At 35.4% G+C, this 22,445-nt stretch overlaps 1 protein-coding gene across 2 annotated transcripts in view; it reads right to left on the bottom strand.

The window, feature by feature from the left end:
• Positions 1–9,235: 9,235 nt before the first annotated feature.
• LOC107714559 (coxsackievirus and adenovirus receptor homolog) overlaps positions 9,236–22,445 on the bottom strand; it is a 14,518-nt gene continuing 1,308 nt past the window's right edge. For both annotated transcript variants that reach the window (XM_016520430.1, XM_016520429.1), the window contains exons 2-8: positions 21,841–21,946; positions 18,928–19,091; positions 17,304–17,505; positions 14,332–14,481; positions 13,945–14,067; positions 12,251–12,389; positions 9,236–9,536 (exon numbers count right to left, since the gene is read on the bottom strand). In XM_016520430.1, coding sequence (XP_016375916.1) covers positions 9,290–9,536; positions 12,251–12,389; positions 13,945–14,067; positions 14,332–14,481; positions 17,304–17,505; positions 18,928–19,091; positions 21,841–21,916 — 1,101 coding nt within the window. In that variant the 5' untranslated portion in view covers positions 21,917–21,946 and the 3' untranslated portion in view covers positions 9,236–9,289. The remainder of the gene's footprint in view (positions 9,537–12,250; positions 12,390–13,944; positions 14,068–14,331; positions 14,482–17,303; positions 17,506–18,927; positions 19,092–21,840; positions 21,947–22,445) is intronic.

A 22,445-nucleotide genomic window follows, 5' to 3' on the forward strand; every position in this document is an offset into this window, starting at 1 on the left:
GTGGGTTTGTGTGGAAGGAGATATTTCTTGAGGCGAGGGAAAAAAAAAAGATCGGATAGGGAAAGCTCTGGCTTCGTGTGGACGTAGCCTTAATCTGCAGAAAGATTACATGTAGATCTTTAGATGTTTCTCCTGAGAAAAAGACCCCAGTGATCTTGTGTATCCTCTAGCTTCAGAAAAGATCTGTCAAACAGTGTTGTTATTGTTCACTAAAAATATTAAAAATAGTTTTCAGTCATTGAAATAAAGTCAAATATAAATGTTACCTTGGAAACTTTACAATAAAATAAAAGTGGTAAAATGACTAAAACTGAAATAAAAATAAATTAAAGCTAAATCAGTTTTTTAAAAGAAAACAAATGACTAAAAAACTGAAAATTTAAAAATAAAAGGTATATATATATATATATATATATATATATATAAATTAATATGAACACATACATGTTCTCTGTAAACCAGTGTTATTGTTAACTAAAGCTATTAAAATTATATTTCATAAATAAATACATTAGGTTTACATTTCATTCAAATTACATTTGAAAAACTGAAACGTTGCCTTTGGTAACTAACTGAAAATAAGTTTTTGGTGAAGTACTAAAATTACTAAAACTAAAAAAATAAAAATAAAAATAGAGCTAAAAATAAATATTAAGAAACCCCAAAACTATTTTAAAAAGACAAAAGCTCACAACAAAATTACTTTGAAATTAAAATGAAATCTAAAGTCTAAAAATATAAGCTATTTAAAAAAAAAAAGAATAGATATTAATACAATATAAATAATACCAAAATAAAACTGTAAAGATACCAAAGTCTGCACTCAAAGGTCAGAGAGCTCATTATCACAGCTCATTAACTCAAACATTTCTCATCCAAAAAGATCAAATGTTCTGACCTGCTAGACATTTCATTTTTTTTTTTTTCAGCTGTATGAAAACTATTGGCTCACATTTCTTCAAAGAAATTTTAGGAGAAACATCTGACACATCATACACCAAATGAATACATTTTCCCTGTGAACAAGCACACACTAAAAAGAGTTAGAATTTCTTCAAAAATAGCATTTAAGTACCTTGTTTTGGAGGCCTCAAATATTTCCTCTCATGTTCACTGTGCTCAAGCTCCTCGTGCATTTAGGAGATAAAAATACCAGAAAATGATGTTCTGTTGTCATGGCAAAATGTATTTTTTAAGAAATAGTAAATGATAGGGAGAGATTTGAAGCTGAATTGCTATGGTTAGTGCTGAAAGCTCTCGACAATAGCTGACTGACTTTTATACACCAGCTATGAAGCCAGATTTGAAGGATGATTTCATACGCTGACCGTAACCATATTTAAAGCAGCTTGTTTTATGGCACAGAAGCATGACTAGTCATTTGAACCACCATCCAGACATTGTGGTTCAACTCAAATGGCAATCAGGGGGGCCGGTGGGCTTGTAATTTTGGGTTTCACACTCAGATGCACATCTATACAGGTGCACAGCAACAAAAACACGGTGAAAAGGCTTCTGTAAAAGCGTGATTCAAACGCTGTAGTGTTCATTCAGCCAGAGTCATTTGCTTTCTACAAAGCTTTTAGATGTCAGACACAAATTTACATTCGGTAACATAACAATATGTGTTTACTTTGATGATTAGAGCATTTATGCAATTCAGTATAAGGGCGTTATCCCGTATGGCAAAAATGTAGTTTTTATGGACAAAATATATTTTGAATATATGCTAAATATATGTTATGAAGCTCAATGAAATATGTTTTTGAAATTGAAAATTTAAACTGTCATTTACCAAAATATATTTCTAAATGTATTTCAGGAGCAAAAAAATATATATTTCCAATACAGTAGCCTAAATTTAGGCAAGAGATCAAAACTAGATTTATTAAAAAAATGTAATATTTAATTTTATTTTTTTTTACATTGTGAAATATGTTTCTTTTCTGGTTTTTATTCAGATTTTATGTGTTCATCGTGTGTTATAGACAACAATTCAAATTTTTTTTTTTCAAATGTGACGTGACTGTATTTTCTTGGATTGAAAAATATGGAGAGCAAAATATATATTTTAAATGCTTTTAAAATGTATTTTCAAAGTGAACAAAAATATATTGGTAGAAAATATATTTACGTTAATATAATGTTAAACATTTTTTAACAAATATATATTTTAAAAGCATTATTTATTAATTATTCATATTTATTGTTTATATTATATATATATTTAAATATATATATATATATATATATATATATATATTGCTGTATGGGTATTAAAGGCCATAGTTTAGTATATGGCTGAGAGAGGAATAATATAAGAAATCTGCCTCTTTCACATCAAAAACAGTGATTGTGTTAAATATTTGAGAGATAAAATGATAAAGATAGATAGATAAAAAAAAACAAATTAGAGGCTGACCTTTTTAAATACATTTTTAGCAAGGCTGTGAGCAAATTCAAGATCGGAAGGAAAGAAACTTTTTAAATATGTATTTCTATGCCATATGCTGAACGGCATCTGCTTAAACCTGCTGTTCTCATCATGAAATCATATTGTATAATTATTCAAATGTGCCCAATGTAAATCAAAGCCAAATTTTGTGGTGGTCAAAGTGCTTTGCCAGCATCCGTCCTTCCTGTGCTAATGCATCCTGGATGTCCAGAGGTTTCATTTGACTAGCACACATACCATCGAAACACAACGAGGAGATGGAGTCCTGAGAAAGACTCGCACCTCATTCACAAGACAAATATAGCTCGCCTGACATTCACGTGCACCATGCGCCTTAATTGGAATCTGGCTGTTTAACATGCAGCAGATAACGCGGCCAACGTAAGCACATTGCTCTTGATGAACTTCGGTGCTCTCTGTTAATATTGCTGAAAACATTCAAACACCGCCAGCGGTCCTTGCCTTGAGCCAAACGTCTTCCCGTTTCCTTAGTAACCCAGCAGTCGGTTTCCTCTGATAGAGAGAATACTTGGATGACCCTGACATTTTACCCACAGATCCGACGGATTAAAGCCTCGGATAATCAGGAGAACCTACAGTATTCTGTTTGTGAATCCAAACCTCTCATAAACTATGAAAGCTGTTATGGGTATTCAATAATACATCACAATGCATTCATTTAGACTGATACATAAGTGATTTAATTGGTCAAACACACAACTAGAGTTCCTTTTGAATAAGATTAATGGTACATTTTCATGTCCTCATCATAGCATATCCTGATACACTGGATAAAATATCAAATTGACTATTTTTAAAAGATGGAGTCATATGAATTAGTTTTCTTTAATTATAATTTCACTTTAAACTAAGGATTTAAAGTCATTTCACTTGTGTGGGTGTTCATTTCTAACATGAAAACAGGCTATTTAATTAGGAAATATTTCAGTTTGATCATTTTCTCTCTCTGCTCCAAACATTTGTTTATGTCATTTATAGGTTTTCTTTGTAAAATCCCTTTAACTAAAAAGTGTCTTACTGACATCATCTTTCAGGAAGTGACATCATTTCAGAGGGACGATCAGCCACAGCACAAGAATCAGCAAATATTAGCATGGATTCTATGAATTCTGTAGAATTTGGGGCATTAGTTGGTTTGCGTCACTTTAAAAAAGCTAAAACAATAGAAATCATTATGATAATATCAAAATATCAAGTTGATATCCACTGTCAGCCCTCAGAATCATCCTGTTAATTTTTCTACCATTGTGTAAATAATCAAGCCATAATATTTCTTTAATAACAACACAAGCATAGTTATAGAGTTCAAATGCTACAGGAACAAGAATGAGCCATGAAACAACATATCAGCAGATAAAACCTGATCGATCACAGCAGAAATGATCTCACAAAAACACCATTTCTGTTAGGAAACCATTACTTTGTTTGTCCCCATGAAATCAAAATGAAAGTTTTTTGGGTGTTAGTATCAATATGTTAGTCTTAAGGTTATCTATAAGGCAGTGTGCTCCAAAACAGTGACAAAATTCACATTTAGAAGATATAAGCATTCAAAGCTTGCAGTTCGTCACTTCCGCCAAAACGGCTCAACGATTTTTTTTACGTCACATCGTACTTCAGCTTCTCATCAAACGTTCTGTCCAATCAAATGCTCTCTAGAAGCCTTGATATGTCCCGCCCTGTCTTCCTGTTTCAGTTAAAATGACGTCAACACATAGAGTAACGCTGCCTGTTTCTAAGCATTTCAGGGGACCTTTAAAATAACTTCCTAGCAACCACTTAGCAATATGCTATTAGACTCAAAACTCCTTAGCAACTGCATAACCGTCTTGGCAACCACCCAGAATGCTATGATTTTGCTCTTGTGTTTATTTCAGAAAATCAAGCTGGTGTACAAATGATGGTTTGCAAGGAAAATAATTGTACTCTTTCTTTCAAAACATTGTTTTCTTTGCATCAAAATATTGATTTTTCGTGTCTAATGAACCTTGGCAAGGAAAATCGTCTTCGCTTTGTGCAATTAAATGTGAATTCATCTGCGTTCAGTCTTTCACAAAAGAGAATAACACTGTGTATGTGTGCCTGAAACACGCCGTGTAAATGCGCTAATTTCATTTCACAAACATCTTTTCATGTCATTCTCCCACACACTTCTGATTTTCCATCCCTTAGTCCAGAACCATTTCCCCATAATCAGAGGTTTTTAGTCAAACAACGCTGTGAGAAAAGTAGAAAAGAAAAAATTGACTGGAGCTGAACAGCCACCAGGAGGGCTAGTGACACTGCAGCCGGGGCTGCTCTTGCACAAAACTATCACTGCAATGCATTGATTGACCTGCCTATTAGAGGCAGATGCAAATCAAACAGCGCAAACAATTTCCTTCCCATCATCTCCAAATCACACTGCTGAGTTGAACTGAATGCTTGTCAGTGCAGGTGCATCACAAGGGAAAAACAGTTAGCCAGCAACAAAAAACAACATATTAGAAACAGAGGCCTTTGCGAATGCAACCACCACCATGCAGCTGGATTATTATTGTTAATTAAATCTAAATCTACATATAAAAGTTACTTATATAAAAGTTATTTAAGCTAGCTGCCAAGGCAACATTTCTAATTTTCATTTCGTTTAACTTTAAGTAAATCTAAATAAACTATATAAATATATAAAACTATAATAATTAATAAAAATTAGTAAAAACTATATTTAAAATACTATTTTTTTTAAACGTAAAAATGACAAAACACAAAAAAATTAATAAAATTGAAGTCAAAACAACATATAAAAATAAAATAAAATTCAATATATTATCAAAGACTAATTAGTATATCAGTTACACAAAATTAACACTCCTTTGCAAACTGGAGAATGAAAATGTGCCTGTTTCCCTTGATTAAATTTCAGTCACTATATTAATGATGGAAAACACGTTTAAATATTTAAAGGGGTCATATAATGCTACATGCACATTTACAAGTTGTTTGAACTGAAATGTGTGTTGGCAGTGTGTGTATACAACCACCCTAAAATGATAAAAATCCACCCCGTGGTTATTTGTTAATCTACTAAAATCTTTACCCCTTTCTCAAATCAAGCCGATCTCAGATGCCTGTCTGTGTGACGTCACACAGACAGGCCCCTCCCACGATAGTTTGATTGACAGTAGCGTTTCAGCACAGACTGGACTGGCGTCTTACCTTAGACCCGCCCTGAGTGAGCTGTCATCAGTCCGCCATTGTTTCACCGCTGGAGCAGATGTAGACAAGAATGACACCTAAGCGATTGAGGTGTTCTGTTGTTGGATGTAATAATGAACATAGCAGTCGTCATTTACTCCCGACATCTGAGCCGCTGAAGACGCAGTGGATTATGTTTGTTTCTGAAGGGAATGCGCCCAGGATCTACATAAATGCGTCTATGTTCGTGCGAATCATTCGTGATCCAGCCTCATCTACCAAAGACATTATTGCAGCAGATGAAATTCTTGCAGGAATTTGGAATTGGAATGTACATTAAAAGTGAACAGAAGTCCGTCATTGGCATACAGTCAACAGCAATTCATTTTACACGCTAAAAAATGCTGGGTTAAAAAGGGACAAACCCAGCTATTGGGTTGTTTTGACCCAGCATTTAGAGTGTACAATCACGTTTTGTAAATCTGAGGTAAACTTAAGGCTGGAATACACTACATATTTAAACATAATTAATATTTGGAGCTGATTTTAGAATGCGTGTTGTTTTGATTTGTTATGCTATGATTTGTCTCCTAGCAACATAAGTTTGGTCGGAGCAACTTGAAAGTCTGGTAATGTGTTATTCTCAGTGGGTGTTTATAAGACACTGTTTTCAACTAAAAACTGAAAACTTTTTATGCGTTTTGACCAATCATTTAAACAGTAATGAGGTTTTGGGGGCCTGAAAAAGCAAATCTTTGAAAACAGTTTTCAATGTGGAAGTTTCTGAAACAGTTATCGTCTTTGTGTAAACTACAAAAACGCAAATTTGAGATAACACCAATGTCACACGCATGCGTATTACGTGCATTCGCGAGTATGTACTTAACCCCTTAAATGTGTATGTGCGCAGGTGTGTAGTGTTTCTTTAAAAAGTGACATCGCCAACTACTGGCCTGGCATGAATAATAGTGTTTTTAGTCATTTCTGTGGATCCGTGAGAACTGGGATCGTTTTGAGATCATTGTCGTATGTATGCGAAACTTTACAAAAACCCAAAGGAAAAACCTCTGCATTGTTTACAATCGTTGTCGTGTAAAGGTACCCCTCAGTTGTTCCGGTTTTTCTCTGTAACCATTTACAAACTCGGTGAAAGTATGATGCCTACTGTTTAAAATTTTTTTCAGATTTTAAAAGTTGTATTTCAGCCTTCAGGGGGCGTCTGTTTGCATTTATTTTTTTTTAATACTTAGTTTAAACATAAACTTAGGCCTCTTGCTGCTTTTCAGTGTCTATACCACAGTAACTGTTTTTAAGGATTTTTTAAAGGATGTTTTAGGATGGTAGAGAACTGACAGGAAAGTTGAGGTTTCTCCCAGGGTTTTTGCTTTTTCTCTACTCTTGACACCTTGTGAAGTTTTCCGTTTCCTGCCGTTGGCTTGCTCACTGTATGGAGTCAATATAATGCCACATATATATGCAAAATAATAAAGTTTTGCAAAAGAAAATAAAGTTTTGCAAAAGAAAAATAAAGTCTTGAGCAAAAAAAAAAAATTTTTGCAAACAAAAATAAAGATCGCAAAATAAAAATAAAGTATTGAGAGAAAAAATTTAAGTTTTGCAAACAGAAATAAAGAATTGCAAAAATTAAGATATAATTCATTGCAAAAATCAATGACAGTTGTAAAAGAAGCTTATGAACTGTGATTCTATTTTATCTCTGCAACACATATTTTCCATGCTCACACCTACTAATTCATTTGCAATGCTCCATTTATTTTGCGTTTCAGTCAAGCGTGAGCTCGCGATACCGTTTTCCCTTTGCGCTTCACTTTTCTGTGCGTTTCACTTTATGGCACTGTTTTGACGTGGGGGTGGAGTCAAGAAACTGGGGCGTGTCATTAGCAACAAGCCATGTCATTAGCAACAGGTTCGAAAGTCAGCATGGCAGAGCGCAGGCCTGCGGGTGGATTCCAGGTATGTAAAGTTGATTGTTTCCTTTTATTTCACTAACATTAAAATGTGTGTTGTTTTGTTAACTACATGCGATTACTATCAGTCGAGTGTTTGAAATAACTTCATTTTGTGAGCTGATGTGCGGGTTTTTGTCTCAGAACGAGGCAGATAATTGTTATTTATTTATTTATTTAGTCATTTAGCAGACGCTTTTATCCTATACGGTAATAAAGGCTATGTCCATTAGCACTGGATATTTTCATAATAATAAAGTATATTTATAATCCAGTGCTAATGGACATAACCTTTATTACCGTATAGGACAAAAGCGTCTGCTAAATGACTAAATAAATAAATAAAAATTATCTGCCTTGTTCTGAGACAAAAACCGCACATCAGCTCACAAAATGAAGTTATTTCAAACACTCGACTGATAGTAATCGCATGTAGTTAACAAAACAACACACATTTTAATGTTAGTGAAATAAAAGGAAACAATCAACTTTACATACCTGGAATCCACCCGCAGGCCTGCGCTCTGCCATGCTGACTTTCGAACCTGTTGCTAATGACATGGCTTGTTGCTAATGACACGCCCCAGTTTCTTGACTCCACCCCCACGTCAAAACAGTGCCATAAAGTGAAACGCACAGAAAAGTGAAGCGCAAAGGGAAAACGGTATCGCGAGCTCACGCTTGACTGAAACGCAAAATAAATGGAGCATTGCAAATGAATTAGTAGGTGTGAGCATGGAAAATATGTGTTGCAGAGATAAAATAGAATCACAGTTCATAAACTTCTTTTACAACTGTCATTGATTTTTGCAATTATATCTTAATTTTTGCAATTCTTTATTTCTGTTTTATTTTGCGATCTTTATTTTTGTTTGCAAAACATTTTTTTTGCTCAAGACTTTATTTTTCTTTTGCAAAACTTTATTTTCTTTTGCAAAACTTATTATTTTGCATATATATGTGGCATTATATTGACTCCATATCACTGGGGTTTACAGAAAAATATAGCAAAGGCATCATTTTCTTTTAATTGGAACTTTCAAATGAGGTTTTTATGGAATTTGAGGCATTATTATTGCAATATTTTCCTGCAAAGATGCTTTGAAACGTTGTCCTGTGCAATCAGGTCCTTGAAACTGCTCTGATGATAGGAACATCTCTTATTACAAAATTTGCATATGGGTCTGGTGGCATGAACAATTCAGTTATTATTATTTTTAATAATCTAATTTTGAGCATTTTTTAAATTTAAATTCAAATAAAAATATCATAATTTTTTATATAATTTTTAAATATAATTAGATTTTTTTAATATATAATCACCCTTGTAAACAACCACTCAGATGACGTTAAATCTCTTACTTTCAATCTTAAAAGACTGCATTTATTGTTATAAAGAAGTTAAAAGGCTTGTTAGTTTAATATATTCAAATTACCATGACCACATTTCACCTAAATGTTTATAAAACAATCATACAAAAATACATCAACACAACTATACACATATATTAGCAGATCTCTATCCTGAACTTTAGGAATATTCACAAATGTGAATATTCTTCTGTGCAGTTTTAATGTCCTCCAATCTTGCCATGGTCTTGCACAGTATTGCATCTTTTGAGTGAGTTTAATCTTTTCAGTGCTGTGTCCCCTGGCAGGACGTTGGTGGTTAAACGGGGTATCCATATCTGCTGTCGTATCCGAGCGGAGGCCTGTGATCAGACGCAAGCATGCTGGTTTCCCTTTGGCCTCTGCTGCGTTCGGTGTGGGTACTGCTGCGACCGGATATGGCCCGTGTGACATCGGCTTTGCCAACCGAGCTGTAATGGATCCCCGGATGGACGTGATAATTCAGTACAGAACGGAAGCTGGAGTTACGGCTTCCCGGGCGACTCTCTGGAGCTGGAGCGTCCTCCCTAAAATACGGTAGAGGAAAGGAACATGTCACTTGATGTTAGCCAAATATATATTCATAGCCGAAGTAGAAAGAGGACACATACATATTTTTGGGACTTATCCAGTTGAGAGAATCATTATTGGATGTGGTTGTGTATAATGAATAACTAGTATTGCTGATTAGTCAGCCAGGTATTTACCCATGATTTATTGTGAGACATTCTTCAACTATGAGCTAAACATGTACTTCCACTGCTGAAGGGAAACTATTGAGCATGTAGCAAGTGGCAACCTCCCCGTCTCTCTCGTGAAACCAACACGGAAGTGACTAAAACTGCAATTCATCGACTGGCCGCTAGAGGCTGGCTCCAAAGGGAGTCAGTCCCATAGACTCCCCATGTTAAAATGCCCAACTTTACAGCAGAAAAAAATGTGTTTACAGCCTGATACAAAAAGTGGTTTTGGTCTATATAGCTAATTTTGCCCTTCACGACAACTGTGAGAGGGGTGAATTTTTTTATAACTCATCCGTTTAAATTATATTAAGCCTTAAAGTTCTGCATAATTAAGGGCGTGGCCACTTGAGTGACAGGTGGATCGCCGCTGCTGTCACCGCCGTCGAGCTAGGTGGGTGTGGTTTCAGCAACCAGCTCCCGCCTCTTTGCCCATTTTCGATTATCCAGGAGTGACGCGCTGCCAAGATGGCGACGGCCGGCTCCACCTACTTTAGTACTGGAGAGAAAAGAAGTAGCTCGTTGGTCTGCCAGTCGCGGGTCTTTCATGCGGAGAACTCTGCTCATGTTTTCTGCATAATGATGCATTTAAAAGTTAACGACCAAATGGGTGTTTATAAAAGTTCACATTGCTGTTGCAGATGAAATATAACACGGATAACAATAAATAAATATTTTTTTAACAGGTTAAATGTTGATTATTAGTAACTCAAACCCCTCTTTGTAAACCTCTCTACCTAACCGTCGATCGCGCGCATCCGCCACGTTTGTAGTTTTTCTAACGCGTTTTATTCGTGTTTGTAGTTCTGGACAGAATCCTTCGCCAAAGCGCAATGGATTGTGGGCAATTTTAGCCATTAGAGTGTGCACGGATCCACACTTCAAAAATCGACCTGAAATAGTAGACCATCCGGGGACTTTTGGCATACTCAAAAAGACTTAGAATGCAATTTCCAAAAATAAAAATATATATTAATGATAATTAAGTTCCATGATTATTGTAAAAAAACAACAACATGGAAATCAGTTTAATGTCATTTGAGTCGATATGACTTGTACAACCAAGTTGATTATACATACATTTCAAGCAGCAGCTGAACTTAGAAATTGAAATAAGAAAGTTTTTATGTTGTACAAAAAATAGTGCCCCAAAGTTGGCGATTTTCACCCTTTTTAAGCCAAAATATGTAATTTAACCTGTGTGATTTGTACAGAACCAAGGAATTTTTTTGCATGTGAGTGGTTGGAGATATATGTCCAATTTTTATTTTTATTTTTTACAAAATATTAATTTGTCAACACAACACAACCAAAGAGTTTTTGCATTTCAGGAGAATATATGTCCATTTAAACATAAACCTTTTGTGAAAATTATGTTTCAATTATAATATGCATCTTTAAAAGTCATTCCAAATGAGTTTTTTCCTCATGCACTGAGCCAGAAATCAACAATTTAGCAGCACTTACATTTACCAAACTTTACAGTTATATTCCTATCAATTTTTGCATATTTAAAAATAAGATTTCCGAAACTTGTCATACAAATCAGTTGTCTTAAACATCTTGTGAAGTATGGTGATGTCAATAAGTTCAAATTTGACCCTATTCACCTGTGGTGTCTTGTCTTAATATTCTGGAATAGAGACAGCAAAGGCATTAATAATGCACGTTCTCACTTCGGCTCATAATTAAAAAGTATATATAGCTGGACCTTCTGGTGAAAACGACATATGATGACATAAGCCAGACTTCTCCAATCACCCGCCCCTGCAAGCTCACCTTCATCTGCCTCCATTTTTAAATGCAACACCCACATTTCAACATTGAATCAACAACCGATGCATGCAGACAAAAATATAATTTATAACGGCTAAAAATTGTTTCCCAAAAATTGAGAATTAGTTTCCTCATTTAAACAATTCATTATTTTCTTTTAGCTAAATCGTGGTCACAAATTAAGAATTTGTTCCAAACTCTTATTAATTTGTTTACATATTGTACTAATTAATTCCCTCATTTTGATTTAATTCAAATGAAGGAACGAACTAGTACAATGAGGCTGTGATTTACTGAAATGAAGGAACAAATTAGTACAATGTGGCCATGATATACAAAAACAAGGGAATTATAATTTTTCCCCCCTGCATGTCATTTGCAGGGCTCCATATTACATCACAATACGGAAGAAAGATCTGTCACTACTTCAGTTTCAGTCTGACTTTAATATTATTTCACTTTCCCCCAGTTTCACAGACAAGGCTTAAACCTAATCCTAGACTAAAATGTAAGTCTGAGCTATTTCAAATGAAAGAAACTCACACTGACTGATCTTAAAATATATCAGTGCATTTGTTTTGTCTCAAGATGCACACCAGTCATGTTTTTTTCTAAGGCACGTTTATAAAAATTACTTAAATGTCCTAATTGAACTATGTTGGTTCCCTGGTTTAGGCTAAGCCCTGTCTATGAAACCGGGCCTCTATAAACCAGCAATATCTCACCTGATCTCATTGGCAACCTCTTTTTCATAGCGCCTCTTGTTGCAACAGCAAATCAGGAGCCAGATCAGCAAAAGGAGGAGGAGCAGCAACAGCAATGCACCAATCACAGCTCCCACAATCACTCCCACTTTATTGGTTGCTAGAGATAAAAGATTCAGATAAAAGACAGCTGATTATGTAGAGAAGTGGCTCACTCTTAACCTGAGAAACATTTAATCTGAAATTGCAGCTGAGGTTTCACAAAATCATTAATCGTATGAAATAATCTGGAGAATAAATGCCTTTATAAAAATATGTTGGCACAAAATCCTCTATTGAGAGAGTTTGCGTATTTCATTCAAGGACACATACTGCATAATGGCCTTTATAAAAAGGTATACTGCAGTTACCCAGAGTATGAGGTATGAACGCTGAACAGAAATGTGCTAAATACACAGGAGAATGACTGGATCTTTTGATCTAAGACGATTTTCTCCATTGGTTCAATAAGCATAAAGAGACTTTTACTTACAAATGACTTATGTAATTATTTGGACACTTAAACCACTTATATAATAGATAAAAAAATATAATAGATAAACATGTCTAAATGGCATCAAATCAATTAGCATCTGCGTGTCAAAAGTCTCAGGATCTTTTCTTTTCACCAACATCACATTTGTAGCCATTTTTGCTCAATGTCTTTAAATCAGCTGGTATTTTGGTAATTTTTATCACCAAATTGGTCAAGAAAAAAAACTTTAAACTAAATATATTACAGCTATCGTGAATAAAGTAAAAATAAAATGAAAAGTGTTGACTGCGGCATTAAATTTAAATCATGTTGTGTCACATTTCCTTTTAGTCGTTTTTACAGTGTTGCGCATTATGACCAATCACACACGATTCTGTTTAGCTTACGAATGCAGCAGCCAATCAGAGGCATCCAGATGAGTCCTCGCTGAAACGCCGGAGTTTTGTACAATTCTCTCAACATAACAACAAAGCAAATGTATGTACCAAGTAAGAAATAAATTTGTTTCATAGTGTAGACAGCTTCATTGATTATAACAAGAGTTTTCTGAGCGTGATTTAACTCTAAACTGAAGTTAGTGATGACGTGCTTTGATAATGTAAATGTTCTTCGCTCGCTTTCTGTATATAATTCATTCGCTGTTTGAGTAACCTTGGAAATAAAAGCGTTGAAATGAATAACTGGTTTTATTAAATTGCGATCACGTTAAATACAAATTCAGTCATATTAAAAATAGTGTATGACATGACACCCATATCTGGTACAGACCAAAAAAGAAGACGTGCTGTGCTGTTTTTCTGTCAGATAAATGCCACTCGATTTGACATGTTGCCTGATGCACTGACATTCAGATGTTAAGTGAAGCTTATGCTGAGTTCACACTGCACGATTTTCAAACTCGTCGGCTCGCCGTTGTTTTCACCCTGCGTGACTATCTGGGGTAGCATTCAGTTGCTGCTGTGTTCACATTGCACGATGAATTGGCGACAGGGGGTTTCACATTGCATGACTTCACAATAGGAAGAATCGCCGACAGCTCTGTCTGGTCATTTGCCTCCGATTTCGGGCATTTGTCGGCGATTTCGCAAAACCTGTCGGTGAGTGAAAAATCGGGCTAAAATCGTGCAGTGTGAACTCTGCATTAGGTGTGCAAATACATTCCGGATCCACCCATACTTACGGTTATATGCTTGAAGGGCGTATGTGCATCGTTCAGTGCCTACTTCATTGCTGACCTCACAAAGGTACCTCCCTGTGTAGCTGTCGCTGTGGTTTCTGATTAGCAGCTCTCCAGTCTGGGGATCTTCAAACAAAAGAGCCATTCAGAATGTGCAGCACTGCGAAAGACCCAGACCCTGCAGTGTCGTTTACAGCAGATTGCACAGAAAAATTTGTTTGGTTGCTATGAGGCTCCAAAAATGTTTTTGTTTTCGTCTACAGCAGCTGTATGTGGCTTGACAACGCACAGGCCTGAAGCTACAGGTTATTCAAGCGGTACCAAATATTAAACCTTCGCTTGAATATTTGCTGAGTAGTGTTGCACTAGACCTGTGAGGTGGGAACTCACTCTGTGTCGCGGTTGGTGGCAGGTTTCCGCTTTCTTTCGTCCATGCATATTTTAGAGGAGATGAACCCTGGGAAAATTTGCAGCGGAGCGAAACGGTTCCGCCCTTCTCCTCACTACCTTCCACCCAGCATTTAGGGGGCGAAGGTCGTACTGAAAGAAACCAAAAGAAAAAGAATCAGACGTCATGGACAAAATCACATGGCTGATTCATTAACTTTATGACATTTGACCTACATTCTTTAACCTCACATGCAGGTCTGACTGCATTATTGTGTACAGCTCCAGTTTTTAACCATCTAATTCATTCCTCAGATAAAAATCAAGTCCTACTCATTTTTTTTACTCATTTCCAGGTTCACATAGAAATGAGTCACATTTAAGTACAATATGTTGCAAATGCACTTTCATGTTGACACTCACTTTAAATAAAATAAAACTGAATTGAAAATAAATAAAAACTAGACATATTAAAAGATATAGACATTAAAAATACCAAAGAAATTAAAAATAAATAAAATAAATACAGAAAATATAAAATGAAATACTAATTCAAAATCTTAACTATAAAAGTATTTATTTTTTGTTATTATTATAAATAATTTTTAGTCAAGTGGAAAAAATCTAATATTGAACAAAAACTTAAAATACATTTACATGGCTCTAATATCTATTAATTAAAAATGATAATTATTTTTGATTTCCGATTTGAACTCTAAACATGTCTCTAAAAATTCACACACACACACACACACACAGGTTTGCTATCCTTGTGGGGACTCTCCATAGGCGTAATGGTTTTTCTACTGTACAGACCGTATATTCTATTGCCCTACACCAACCCTAAACCTAAACCTACCCCTTACAGGAAACTCTGCATTTTTAGATAGATAAAAAACTTCATTCTGTATGATTTATAAGCTTTTGTAACCGTTTAGTTTGTTTACCCGTGGGGACCTCAATTTAGGTCCCCACCGTGACATGAGTCCCCATGAGTCTGTGTGTATTCAGGTTTAAGTCCCCAAACAGGTATACACACACACACACACACACACACACACAGTGGGTACAGAAAAGGATCACCCCCCTTTAAAATCATCACATTTTGTTGCTTTGCAAACAAAAACAAAACAAAACAAAAAACATTCACTGAGTTGGAAAAAGCATCACCCCCCCTCCTAAAAATGACTGATAAACTCAATCAGGTGTAGCTGATCACCTTTTGAATGGCACACAAAGCCGTTTGACTTTCAACTGTGATCAGCTGTGCTCATTTTGATCAGCTCAGCATGAAAAGAGCTTTTCCTGGAGCATTTCAGTCATCAGTAGTGCAACTGAAGCAAACAATCAACTATGGGTGGCGGTGTACTGTCAAAAGATCTCCGGGATAAAGTTGTGGACAGGCACAAGTCAGGAGATGGATACAAAAAAAATCCAATGCCTAGAAGCTCAGTTGTCTATTATTAAGAAGTGAAATGTATTTGGTAGAACACAGACCCTCCCTGGATCAGGACGTCACTCCAAACTGGATGAAAGAGTCAGGAGGAAACTGGTCAGAGAGGCGACCAACTCTGAAGCAGCTGCAGGCATTTATGACAAAGAGTGGTCATTGTGTGCATGTGACGACAATATCACAAATTCTCCACTAATGTGGCTTGTATGGGAGGGATGCAAGAAAAAAGCCACTCCTCAAGAAAGGCCACATGCAGTCACGACTGAGCTTTTCCAAATCACACCTTGAAGATTCTGAGGCAGATGAGACTAAAATTGAATTATTTAGCCTCAACACCAAACGATTTGTCGGGTGGAAATCCAGCACAACTCACCATCCAAATAACAGCATTCCTCCAGTAAAGCATAGAGGTGGTGATATCCTGTTATGGGGTGTTTCTCTGCAGCAGGGACTGGAGCACTTGTCAGGAAAAATGGATGGGGCAAAATACCATCACATTCTTGAGGAAAATCTGCTGTCTTCTGCTAGAAAGCTGTCAATGGGAAGAAGGTTTACCTCCCAACATGACAATGACCCAAAGCACACAGCAAAACTGAGCACACAGTGGTTGAAGGAGAAAAAGGTGAATGTCCTTGCATGATTTAGTCAGAGCTCAGACTTAAACCCCACTGAAAATCTGTGGAATGATTTGAAGACTGCAGTCCACAAACGCTCACCATCAAATTGAACTGAACTTGAACAGTTCTGCAAAGAAGAGTGGGCAAATATTGCAAAGTCTAGATATGCAGAGTTAGTAGAGACAGAGACAAATGCCAGCAGACTAAAGGCTGTAATTAAAGCAAAAGTGATTCAACAAAACACCGACACAAGCGGAAGATCCTTTTTCCAAATCAGTGATTCTGTTTTTTATTTATTTTTTATTATGCTGGTGCTATATCTTTCACTTGGATGTTATAACTTGCACTGAGTAAATACAGCTGGATAAAACAAAAGCTTTGTCCGTCTTCATTTCAGGCTGCAAAGCAACAAAATGTGATCATTTTAAAGGGGGGTGATTCTTTTCTATGACCACTCTTTGTGTGTGTGACGTGTGTGTGTGTGTATATATAAAACACTAACCTGAAACTAGAATAGTCTGAAAAAAAAAATACTAAACCAGAAAATTGGGAAGAATTTTTTTTTAAATCAAATAGAAACAAACTCATCTAAAACTCCAAAACCATAATTACACTGCACTCTTAAAGGCTCACAGCACTGAGCCAGAGTTTTACAAGAGGGTGTAAATCATTACTGAGTCTCTACACAGACGAGGTGGCGGGGTTGGGCCAAGGTTACCAGAAGAAAACAGAAGTCAGATGTGAACAAGGAGCATCCACTCCCCCTACCATTCCAGTCATGTCATCGTGAGCGACTGGATGAAAGGGGCAGGCTAGGGTGGAGAGAACCGGTAAAACAGAAACCCGGTAGCTTGATAAGAGTGTCAGAACCGGTCAGCAGAGTCACAGAATGAGCACGTCCTCACCCAGCACTACTAAAGTGACTTTCCTCGAATCGATGCCAGGTGTCTTCTTCACTTTGCACTGGTACGTGGCTGTGTCCGAGACCTTGACGCTGGAAATGCTGACCGTGGCATCACCACGGCTCGGGTCGCCAACAAACTTCAAGCGACTCATCAGGTCTGGGCTTCCTAGCTGGTACTGTTTCCCTCCAGTGTAAGATAAGATCTGTCAGACAGAGAAACACAGCTCAGCGAGTCTTATCTAATATAACAGGTCTAACCACCTGCCGTCATTAAGACGGAGCCTTACGCACGGATTTCTCTGAATCTCCACACGCATCCCAGGAAAGCCTGAGGTTAAGCAGTTTGGACAAGGTAGAAATGGGAGGAAATTACAAAATCCATCAAGATGATATGATTGATGAGGTGGAGACTGTGATCTCTATGGAGCTGAGAACACATTCCTACATTCTTGTCTTATCAAAAACGCCAGATGTTACGTAAAGAAAAGCTGCACAGCATGCTTTCTTTGCACCTTTCTTCCTTCTTCCTAGTTCATTTTAAATGGTCATTCAGTGTGAAAATATTCCAGTCTCTCAAATGATATGAGTGTTATTTTAGTGCCATTACCATTTAGTACCAGTCAGTCTTATTTTAGTATGATTAAGATACTATATATATTTTTATTAATATTTTTATTTTTGTTGTCGTTTTTATTTTAACTTTAAAGTCAGCACAAAATGAGAATTCACATTATTTTCTAAAATAAATTAGAATTATTTTTTTATATTTTAAATTTAAATTCTAGTTAACATTTTTGTAATTTTGTTGTGTTCTGTCATTTTATTTGTTTTTTTATTGTCAGTATAGTTTTATTAATTTTTATTTTGGTTTTAGTTTATGATTTATATGATGATTTATTTTAGTATATGAAGTTACTAAGTGAAACTAAATGAGAAATGTTACCTTGGCAACTAGCAGAAATAAAAATATTCATTATATTTTATTTTAATGCAATTAACGTTAATTTTATTTTAAGTATCATTTTAGTTTTAGTTACCTGTAATACCAATAGTATTGTTGAACTATTATAGTTCATATTAATATTTTGAATTATTTTTTATTTTAATATTTCCTTTTGTGTATCACACTTTTGTCATTGTATTTTACACACACATATGTGTGTGTGTGTGTCTATATAATTTTTCATTTCTATTTCAAATTTAGATTTAAATTTTACATTTATTTTTTTTACTTCAACTTATACTAAATGTAAATGAGAACTGGCTACAGTAACAAATAATTTTTTAAATATTTCATTTTATTTTTATTAAACCATTATTTTATCTTTATCATTATTTATTCATTTTTTTGTAGTTAATGAAAGGTACTTAATTTAGTACATTTTGGTTTTAGTTAATAAAAAAACTGATATGAACTATTTAAAATAGTTTTAGAGACTGGCTCCACATTGCCAATTATGCCTACTGAGAAACATCTTAAGAAGTGTATTTTAATCATATTCTGATGCTTTCGAAAGAAGTCGGATCCATTTTCATTTTTCCTATTTCTTAAAGATGCCAGTAACAAGCCAATACAATACAAGATGTGCTTTAATCTCCATTCTGTATCCTCAGCACTCTCTCACCATCTCATCTTTCTGGGTCATGTCTTGACTGACGCGTGTCCACTCAATGTCCAGGTCTCCGACATCTGAGGCGTCCACGGTGTATGTGCAGTCCAGAGTAACACTCTCCCCCTGAGCTTTCTTGACCGTCTGTGGTCCTGTGGATGTCACCTGTACCGCCAAAGCTAAAGGTTCACAGAGAGAGATACGGAATAATGATCATTCATTTTACAGACACCAGTCTTGTCCAACTCAGAAAATGTGTCTTATTGAATAGAATTTTTCCCTCTATACAATAATATAAATCAGTGGTTCTCATCTTTACTTAAAGCCAGTAAGCATTTTTATTGTGCTATTTATTACTCATGATTATATGGTGTGTTGCATTTTATTATTTGCATTCAAAAACATTTTTCCTATCAGAACTGATCTGTTACTCACCATTTGAGAACCACTGCTGTAAAACATTTATGGACATTGATTTAAAGAGCCCATATTCTATGCCTTTGTTTGAAAATCAAGGATTCATGCACCAAAAACAGACAGTTTTATTTCCAATGCCATTTAAACAGGCTGTTTTTGCAACTGAATATTTAATATGCAGATTAGCTCTTCTACGATTGGCTAACCTCTTTGCATGAGAGATGCATATCAATGAAACTTCCAAGTTGTTGAATACTGATTAAAGGGTTAGTTCACCCAAAAATGAAAATTAGGCTGCGTTACGAACGCAGAAACACAGCGGAGAGATCAAAACAAATGGATCCATTTTTTTATGGATGGGCACTTTTTATTTAACTTCTTTTGTACTGAAGCAATGCAACACCCGCTGAGTGCCATGAAACAGCTTGAAAGATCAAAGACAATTTTTAATATAACTCCGACTGGATTCGTCTGAAAGAAGAAAGTCATATACACCTAGAATGCCTCGGTGGTGAGTAAAACGCAGCCTAATTTTCATTTTTGGGTGAATTAACCCTTTAACATTTAGTTATGTGGTCATGTGCTCATAGTTGTGATGCCGTAACTGTGATGATTTCTGAAGAAACCAATTTTTTTTTTTTTGCAGCTTAATTTCAATCATTGGTCTGAGGAAGGAGTGGCATGACATTTATTTCAAAAGTGCACAAATAGTCCTGTTTTCTATGATGTGCACTTTTAAAAACAGATCAAGAGGAGAATTTGCTAAAATGAATAATGGCTGCTAATAGTGCCGTTTATTTGCACATTCTGTTCTGTCTGTGATAGAAAATCTGCTGAGTGCAGTTTCCAATCTTGCCAGTTCTGAGTGCTAGAATGTGGAGGATGATGCTGTACAGTGCAAATTGCGACAGTCTGCATGCATCACTCTACCACAATGATCCAGACACCATCCATCGCTCTTTAAATGCTGAAAGTGCACTTGACAACATGCGGAATCTGGATATATGGTTGGTTGTAACTCTCTTCTCCATTATTTGATGAATTACCTGAGCCACGATCACTAGATAATTTTTCACAGGTGTAATAGCATAGCATTAACTGCACCAAGCGGAATACTGTAGTGAATACGAAACATTCTATATTAAGCCTAAGAAAAGTGTTGTTTGTGAATACCACACATTTTTGTGCTGAACCTCGTCAAACAAAAATATGTTCTAAGACGTTTTTATTAATGTTTCCATTAGGATGTAAAAACATTATTTCTGAACGTTTTCTCAATGTTCTAAATGTCCAGATTTTTATTAAATGTTTTTAAAAAAGGGAATATTCTATTTAATTATTTTGCATACATTATGGGAACGTTACTTTTGAATGTTCTCTGAAAATTCTGAAACAAGTAGCAACATAAAAAAAAAAAGTTCCATGAATGATGTATAAATAATATTTTTGTGCTAACTTTTTATATATTTTTTTGTCTTGGTTATATGAACGAAAGGAACTTTTTACTTCGATTTTGCAAACATTATGGGAACATCACTTATGAATGGAACCTTCCATTTGATCATTTAGCAAACAATATGGGAACTTTTGTATGTTTTCTGAACCTTCTGAAATAAGTAGTAACATTTAAAAAGCGTTAGATGAATGTCCAACTAAAATGTTTCAGGGGGAAAAATAAACATTCCATGAATGATGCATAAGTAATTATTTTGTTCTAACATTCTGAGAGCATTATTAAAGACCAGATAACTTTGAACAAACGTTAAGTTACTGGAAGAACATTTGTTCATAATTTTGAGAGAACCTTGCCAGAACGTTAGCCAAAGTTCTGAGAATGTTATGAATTTATAATTTGACAAAAGGTCACAGCTGTCAAGGTCACACAAATGTTTACTTATTTATTTTTGAAGAAATGCTACAGATTGTCGGGTTCGTCATGTTCTTAGCAACAAATATCAAAACAACAGAATATGTCAGATGACTGTATCATTCCTGTAAGTATTGCACGTTCACACAAAACACAGGGAGTGTCTGTGCAATTTATAGATCGTCTCTCAGTTGGAATAAAAACAGTCCAAGCTTGAATGTGTTGAGCAACATGCTGGGTTAAAACCCTGTGAGAGCATCGATGTATTGGTCAAAAATCACGCATTTTCATGCTCTGTAATTTTAGTGCATTTAATATTATGCAAAGCACGCTCACAGATAATGAACAACCTTATTGTTTTATGCACTCTACAGTACATCTGCTGCTTTGAAATGCACATGCAAGTGCATTGAAGTGAATCTCAGATCCAGTAATATTCAATGCTAGAATTTGCATAAAGTGGAGTGGGAGGCCAGCGCAACTTCTTAATATGCAGGGTTAATTTATGCATAACATGGTCACACTTAGACTGCCGTAGAAACTCGATATACAGCCCACACAAAGTGAAGAGAAAAGTGACCTTTAACACAGAAAACGCTCAAAGAGACCGTTAAATAAATAAATAAAAGTAGCATTTTACACACCTGCATGATTTAGACATACTGCAGTGATGTATAATGCAGCCAAAGGTAAGGGGAAGTTAAACCAGAACTTGCTCATAGCCAAATGTCAGCTTTTCTCACAGAAAACCTGGGGGGGGAAAAAAGAAAAGCACAGACTGTCATTGTCCCTTGCTGACGGACACCTCATTTGCAAGTGTGGATCTTCTGATAAGGGTCACACATATGGCAAATTCCAATGTCATTTTAGCTGGAATGAGAAAGTCTTGAGTTTCGATTCAAAAGTGTAAAAACAAATCATTAATCTCTCTGAAGTACAGAAAAATCAAATCAGCAACCAAAGATGGATTGTCTCTGACAAATGGGATCTGTATGATATGTGTATGTATGTATATGTATATAATAGACAAGAAATAAGGAAAAAATATCTAAAAGCAATAAAAATGTAACTATATATCTATATAAAATATAATTATATATGTATAAGTATAATATATTTCCATGTAATCATATATATATCTTGTCTTTTATAAGAAAAAAATATTTCAAAGCATATAAAAATAAGCATATAAAGCATTTAAAAAATATACCTATATATATATATATATATATATATATACAGGTGCATC

This window comes from Sinocyclocheilus rhinocerous, unplaced genomic scaffold (genome assembly GCF_001515625.1).
Source record: "Sinocyclocheilus rhinocerous isolate Xijiao unplaced genomic scaffold, SAMN03320098_v1.1 scaffold990, whole genome shotgun sequence".
Classification (NCBI taxonomy): Eukaryota; Metazoa; Chordata; class Actinopteri; order Cypriniformes; family Cyprinidae; genus Sinocyclocheilus; species Sinocyclocheilus rhinocerous.